Consider the following 7871-nt stretch of genomic DNA (forward strand, 5'->3'; position numbering starts at 1 on the left):
AACAACAACAAAAAAAAAAAACTTTGAAGTTATTAGATCAACCACAGTTAGTTTTGCTTAAATTGACATCATAAAAAGCACAAATATTATTATTCTTTCCTTTGCAACATCCGTTTTTTCTTGTTTTATAGAAAGGAAAGCTAGATGAAGTGAACTCCATCTTAGCCAGCCACGACAGCTACAAGACACAGCTATACAATGACGACTTGTGGGTAGAGTTTATTGAGCTGGACATAGATGACTCCGATGAAAAGAACAGAGTCTCAGACACCGACAGGCTCCTGAGTGATGATCGTCTTAAATCACACAGTTGCTTGGGAGCAAAGGATGATGATTCTGGACGGGCCAGTTGTTGTGAACCAGATATTCCAGAGACAGACTTCAGTGCAAGCGACACATGTGATGCCATCTCTGATATTGATCAGTTCAAAAAGGTAACTGATAAAGAAGAAGATCTCTTGTGCCTTGACAGGAAAGATGATGACGAGTCCCTTCCAACTCCTGCTGACGCAGACGCCCAACAGCCGCATACCAATACTCAGTCTGAACGTAGCGAGTCGTGGCCACCTTTTGCAGACAGCACCGACTCTGCTAGTCCATCAGTCCATACCCAGCTCAGTAACCAGAATTCCTTGACAAACACTGACTTTTATGCGCAAGTGAGTGATATTACTCCAGCAGGCAGTGTTGTACTTTCACCAGGGCAGAAATCCAAGGTGGGGAGAGCACAGTGTGAAGGCTGCACAGAACAAAGCTTCACCATGGACAGTGCCTATTTCTGCGAGGCAGATGTGAAAAAATGTATTGCTGTGACTTCCCAGGAAGAGGATGAGCCATGTGTGCAGGAGCAAAGCTGTAATGAGGACGCTTACTTCACCACAGAGAGCCTTACCACTACTGGTGTCAGTCTTGGGGCTTCAATGGCCGAAACCCCAAGTCTGGAGATGCCTGTCCCAGACTACACTTCTATCCATATAGTTCACTCTCCACAAGGCCTTGTGCTCAATGCAACTGCACTGCCTGTGCCAGAGAAAGAATTCAACATGTCTTGTGGCTATGTGAGCACAGACCAGCTGAACAAAATCATGCCGTAGTTCTCCTTTGACTAGGTGTGTGCAGTATTTCACAGCAGAGAGTCAGTTTGGGCTTGTATGCTGAAACCAAAATGAAGTCTAAACGTTTCTCGTGGTTCTTATAATTTTATCTCAAATGTTGAAACATAAAATATTCATCAAAATATTCCTATTGTTCTGTAAATATTATCTATGAATTTGTCTTGAGACTGTTTTACTAGCCGTGACCGTCTTGTTCTTGTGGGTGTTGATTTTTGTGATACTAAACATTGAAATGAATATGTTTAATGTACAGTAAATCATGCTTTTTGATAAAGCTAAAAATCAGGTGGTCTAAAGTCTAAGAATTTAGTAAAAATCATGCTGTTGACAGAGATCTTTATATCAATAATTGGGAACTGAGCATTAGCGAAAAAATGAAAGTAGTTTGAATAAAACATTTATTTTGAACTATATAAATTAATAAAATGTATTTTAATATTTTAGTCAAAAAAGCATAGATGTTTTATATTATGCTACACACTGTAGTTTAATTATGATGACCCATCCAAGGAACATAATTGCTGCGATCTTAAGAAGGAGTTTTCTGTTTTATAAAATTTTTGTTTGCAGCAAAAATTAAAAATAGATTTTTACAGAGCCATTTTATACCTCCAGAGAAAATTGTAGAGAAATTTTGAAATATTGTAGAAACTTACAGCAACTGATCCTATTACTTTCTTATGGTGACTAATATAGAAATATATAGAAAACTTAAAGTTTTATAGAAAACTTTAAACTATTCAAATTATTTGGACAAAAGATTCTGTTCTTCATCAAGTTCTGGTTAATTATAATAATATACTTTTTATAAGCAAGATTTTGTTGACCACAATATTAAATAGCGTGGAACTACACTTTAACTGAAAAATTTTGAAAACACGTGAATAAGCTCTGGTGACCTAACAGCATAGTCTTTTCACATTTGACCAACTTCTGAAGCCCTCCAACAGCCAAAGCTACCGCTACAGTTACTGTTTGTGCCACATAAACTATTGATAAAGAAAATAAAACAAGGACTTCAGGATTTGGCCAGCAGTTGATTTTTAAAGCTAAAACTGGTTTGAAAGGCTTCAATGGAACAAGCAAATTGAATACAGTATTGTTCAAAAGAGTTTATCTTCTTTGCAGCCTAACAGCATCTCCTTTGACTGCGTTAGGCAGACTTTCTTAGGAAAGGCGAGAAACCCAAAACTCAGTGGGAATGCTCTCTTTGTTATTAAGTATACTAAGAGCTTGATAGGGCTTTGCAATGAAATGTTATTGCTTCAGAAGTTACCTTGCTAGGCTATAGTTCCGTCATGACGGGGTTCTTCTGAGAAAGCAAATGGGGATGTTCATTGCCATTGTCTGACCTGAACAGCGTGTGAAGTGCAGTGAATGCAGGTCTTGCTCATGATGTCTCCCACTGAACTCACTGATGCTCTCTTTGTGACCAAGGGCTACAGGACTGGGCCCAACTATTCAGTGGGATTTTTACGTTTAGCACGTACTTTATGGTAAATGTGCATTAGATATTCTGCTAATTTGCTGCTATATTTTTCTAACAGCTACATTATTTAGTTTCATATAAAATTTCATAGATGATAGACACTAATGCAAGTAATGCCTATGTGTGTGTTTGGAAGAAGTTTCTTACTCTGTTTCTATTGCCAAAAATAGTTAAATACCTCAATCAAACTCAGAATGTCATTTTGGTACTTTACTGGTCACACAAGCCATTTTAAGCCGGTCAGAAGATGTGTCTTTCAGTTTCTATTTAACTTTCCTTATGTCAGTGTTTTGTTTGTTTTCCTCAAAGTTTAATAAATGTATTGTCTTTGATCTGTCCTGACACACTGTGTTTTATTTCAGATAATTCAATGCTTATGGAGAACAGAGATTCTGTCAGGATCAAGTATTTCTTATTGAATAAAGTAGAATGCATCTTTCCTTAGAAGAGAGGCAATACCTGTTGGATTCAGTGTTTTCACTGGCTGATATGTATATAGTTAAAAATAGAAGTACAGGCCTAAATTTATAGAGATTGGACATGCTGTACCCAGAATTGGCCCAGACATGTGTTACTAATTTAGCAGACCAGCTTACCTTTGGCTGGAAGAGCCTGTGGTTGCAAATAAGTAAACTGCATTAGCTCAAGATTTACACCTACAGTTCAATCTACAAATCAGATATTCTGACAGACTTCGATACTTATTTACAGTTATAACCAAAACTTACCAGTATTTGAACTCTGAAAAGTCAGAAACACCAGATAGTCTGTCTCTATGAAAAATACTTTGAATGTTTCGCAATGTGTAATGTAGTAATTTACTACTGCCAGTCTTCTCTATCCAGAGGTAGAGGGAGCTGTTGGAATCCAACTGGACACGGGTAAACCCTTTCCTCCCCAGGTAATCAGTGTATGATTCAGTTCCTTCTACACAGAAGTCCAGTGACATGTGAGGTATATAATGAGGCTTCCAGGTGCTGATCTGAACAGCGCAGGTCTAATGTAGATTCTGTCTCATCTAAAAGCCAAAAGGATGGTAGATTCAGCAGCTGAATTGATCCTCGGTGGACAGAAACAGCTCAAGGAAAGTAAACATATTTGTGTCAGGTGGGTCTAAATTACCACTTTAGCTAAGAGTCTAACAAGCCCCTCGCTACAAGAAGGACATCGAGGTGCTTGAGCGGGTCCAAAGAAGGGCGACGAAGCTGGTGAGGGGCCTGGAGAACAAGTCCTACGAGGAGCGGCTGAAGGAGCTGGGCTTATTCAGCCTGGAGAAGAGGAGGCTCAGGGGCGACCTTATCGCTCTCTACAGATACCTTAAAGGAGGCTGTAGAGAGGTGGGGGTTGGCCTGTTCTCCCACGTGCCTGGTGACAGGACGAGGGGGAATGGGCTAAAGTTGCGCCAGGGGAGTTTTAGGTCAGATGTTAGGAAGAGCTTCTTTACTGAAAGGGTTGTGAGGCATTGGAACGGGCTGCCCAGGGAGGTGGTGGAGTCACCATCCCTGGAAGTCTTCAAAAGACGTTTAGATGTAGAGCTTAGGGATATGGTTTAGTGGGGACTGTTAGTGTTAGGTTAGAGGTTGGACTCGATGATCTTGAGGTCTCTTCCAACCTAGGCTATTCTGTGATTCTGTGAAGCTACCTAGCTGACCAGATACAGCTGTCTGCTTTAGGTGAGCTGATGAGAGCTCTCCACTCTTCATACCTCAAGGGGACCATTGACATTTTGTTCACACTCAGACACAAAAATATATTTGTTAATTAAGGTGTTTTAATGTTTTGCTGAAAGATAAGCAAAGGAGGGCTATTGCTGTTCTCTTGTGGTTTATGCTCTGTGTAAAAGCTTCAGCTACAGAACCCAATGCAAATGAGCTATCATGCTGAGTAAACATGGTTGCTTATAGCTCTGCTTGAAGAGGTAAGCATCAGAAGGCTTATGCCTTTTTTAAGGCTGTAGAACTCCTTTAGCTCCAGTGGGAGTCTGAGGTTTCATGGAAGCAAAATACCAGAAATTATCTTCTGTTAATTAATGAGATAAACTCATTGAGCAAAATCCTTGATGAGAACCAGGGAGGAAAGGCAGGACCACACGGCCAAAAGCAAAGGAGGTAGGAGCTACAGTGATCTTCCTACAGGAATATCTTTTTTGGCCAAAACATCTTCTGTGTGCAGCTCACTCATGTAAGCAAGAGACCAGAGGAGTGCATGGCTCAAGGTAGGTGTATGTTTGCAGGGAGGTAGTGTAACAACTTCTTTTGGTGGTAACTATCTCTGACCAATTTAAAAGGACTGAGGAAAGCCAGCTTGAGTTCCTGTCTGTCTCCATACTTGTGTAGCTCAAGTATTTACACGCCTAGTGTTGGTAGGCTGTGTGTACAACTCACTTGCTCAGAAGACAAATCCAAGTGTCAGGCTTCCAGCTGTCTGAACTTTACGTTTTATGCTGGCAATTCAGTTTTCCTGTGAAACAGAGCAACCTATTTATTTAAGGTATGATGCACTTGTCAGATACAGAAAAGCTTTTATTACAATGTTGCAAAGCAGCTTAATTATTTACTTTCACTTTTTCTTTGAAATAGAGGAAAAAATATACCTGTGCTGTACAGAAAGAGCCTCTGGACCGGTAATTTGTTATTGTCTCTCTTATACTGAGAAGTAATGATACATACTGTACCAATGCTGGACATATAATTCAGTGTAAAAGTGAGAGAACTCACTCTTAGAAATGCTGACTAAATTTATACTTAATAAGTTTAATCAATGGCTAAAATGTTCAGGGTGAAAAGAAACACATTTCATAGGGACACTGTAAACAAGGAGTATTTTGATGGTAAATACAGTAATTTTTACTGTGTCTAAAGCTTTTGTCATGTAAAATGGCCTTAATTTTTCCCATTCTTGGTGTGACTTTTTGGTTGTATATTGTCAGGTAGAGATTAGTCTATATGGGTATCTATATTCTGTAACCATGTTGGTTCTCAAAAGCAAGAAGGACTTAATTTTCTGTGCTGACTGCCTTTTGGCATCATCGAGATGTATGTCTTATCTTGATTTTTAGATGTTTTTCTCCATGAAGGACAATGTGCATTTCCCAGGTTTCCAAATTACTGAAACAAGAGACCAAAACACCACCACCTATACCAGTTTCTGCAGAGATAAATAATTCTGTGAAACAAAACTTTCCTTTCTGTTCTTTACTACTTTAGTTGAAATATTTTTTCCTGACTTATTATACAGGAGATTAGATCAGCAGATCATGACAGCTGTTCACTCTTTCTGGATGAAAATTAACATTATCAAAGTTATATTCTGTTTTTCAAAATAGTAAGTATGCTAAAGAAGAAGTGGAAGGTTCTATAGACTTCTATAGACTTCTATAGTTCTACAGACTTCCCCTGTTTTTGTTAATGCTTCAAGTTTATGGTGGCAGTCAATGTTGAGGGTACTCTACTGTTCTTCTCAGCTTCATACCACCACTTAAGACCACAGGAACAGACAATTCCAAAATGTCAAAGGTCTAACAGGTGGGGAAGAAGGCCAGCCTGGCTGAGTGGCGATCTTCTTCTAGAGCTTAGGTGGACAAAGGGCACTGGAAATGAGGCCGGGCCCAAGGGGATTCATCCCAGGGTACTCAAAGAGCTGCCTGATGTCATTGTGACTTCTGTCAATTATTTTTCAATGGTCTTTGGAATCTGGAGAGGTCCCAGTCAATTAGAAGCTTGTTCCAGTTTTCAAAAAGGGCAAGAAAGAAGCCCCTGGTAATTACAGGCCTGTTGGTCTCACTTTAGTGCCAGGTGAATTTATGGATAATATTTTTCTGGGAGTTACTGAAAAAACCTGAAGGACAATGCAGTTTTTGGTCACAGCCAACATGGGCTCATGAGGTGGAGTCCTCTTTAATGAACTTAATTTAATTTTATGACAAGGCTACCCACCCTGTTGACCAAGGAAAACCAGCTGATGTAATATTTCTGGATTTCAGCAAAGCTTTCAATACTGTTTCTCACAGAATCCTTTTGGAGAAAATGTCTAGCATATAACTATACAAATATATAATGTGATGGGAGAGCAGTTGGCTGACGGGTCAAGCCCAAAGGGTTGTGGTAAATGGAGTTACATCAGGCTGGCAGCCAGTTACCTATGGGGTTCCACAGGGCTCCATTTTAGGGCCCGTTCTGTATAATGTTTTCATAAATGACTTGGATGCAAGACTTGAAGGTATACTGACTGAGTTTAAGGACAGCACTAAATTGGGATGAGCTATTCACTCCTTCAGAGTAGAGAGGCCTTGCAGAGAGATCTTGAAAAATCTTGGGCAATCACCAACAACGTGAAGTTTTACAAAAGCAAGTGCTGGATTCATCACATGGGACAGGCTGGGGGACAAGATGCTAGAAAGCAGCCCCATGGAAAGGGATCTGGGTGCTTTGGTTGACAGCAAGTTGAACACAAGCCAGCAGTGTGCCCTGGCAGCCAAAAGGGCCAACCATACGCTGGCGTGCATCAGGCACAGCATGGCTAACTGGTCAAGGGAAGGGATTGCCTTGCTTTTCTCTGTGCTGGTGCAGCCTCACCTCCAGTACTGTGTGCAGGTTTGGATACTTCAATATAAGAAGGACATAAAACTATTAGAGAGCCTCCACAGGAGGGCTATGAGGATGGTGAAGAAGACATATGAGGAGCAGCTGAAGTCCCTTGGTTTGTTCAGCCCAGAGCAGAGCAGGCTGAGGGGAGGCCTCATGGTGGCCTGCAGCTCCCTCACGAGGGGAGCGGAGGGGCAGGCGCTGAGCTCTGCTCTCTGGGGACAGCGACAGGACCTGAGGGAACGGCATGGAGCTGGAACAGGGGAGGGTCAGGCTGGGGGTTAGGGAAAGGTTCTGCACCCAGAGGGTGGTCGGGCACTGGGACAGGCTCCCCAGGGCAGTAGTCACAGCACCAAGATGCTGGAGGTCAAGTGTTTGGACAACGCTCTCAGACACATGGTCTGATTTCTGGTTTGTGCTGTGTGGAGCCAGGAGTGGGACTCAATGATCCCTGTGGGTCCCATCCAGCTCAGGATATTCTGTGGTTCTATGATTAGCTGATACAACAATGCATTATGTATCAGTGCAGTTCAAGTTATAAGTCCATCTGAAATGTAGACAGAGGCAACCTTTATTTCCCTGCACTGAGGTGTTATCACCAGGGCTTATTACCACACAGTCTGCAACAAGGAGTGTCTGACACAGGGTACCAAATTAACTATTTTGAGAGGAAAAGAGAGAATA

At 41.2% G+C, this 7871-nt stretch overlaps 1 protein-coding gene across 10 annotated transcripts in view; it reads left to right on the plus strand.

Moving 5' to 3' along the window:
- Positions 1 to 2946, plus strand: part of GHR (growth hormone receptor) — a 137059-nt gene extending 134113 nt beyond the window's left edge. For all 10 annotated transcript variants that reach the window (XM_035309048.1, XM_035309053.1, XM_035309051.1 and 7 more), the window contains one exon: positions 132 to 2946. In XM_035309048.1, coding sequence (XP_035164939.1) covers positions 132 to 1094 — 963 coding nt within the window. In that variant the 3' untranslated portion in view covers positions 1095 to 2946. The remainder of the gene's footprint in view (positions 1 to 131) is intronic.
- Positions 2947 to 7871: the final 4925 nt, after the last annotated feature.

This window comes from Oxyura jamaicensis, chromosome Z (assembly GCF_011077185.1).
Source record: "Oxyura jamaicensis isolate SHBP4307 breed ruddy duck chromosome Z, BPBGC_Ojam_1.0, whole genome shotgun sequence".
NCBI classification, from domain to species: Eukaryota; Metazoa; Chordata; class Aves; order Anseriformes; family Anatidae; genus Oxyura; species Oxyura jamaicensis.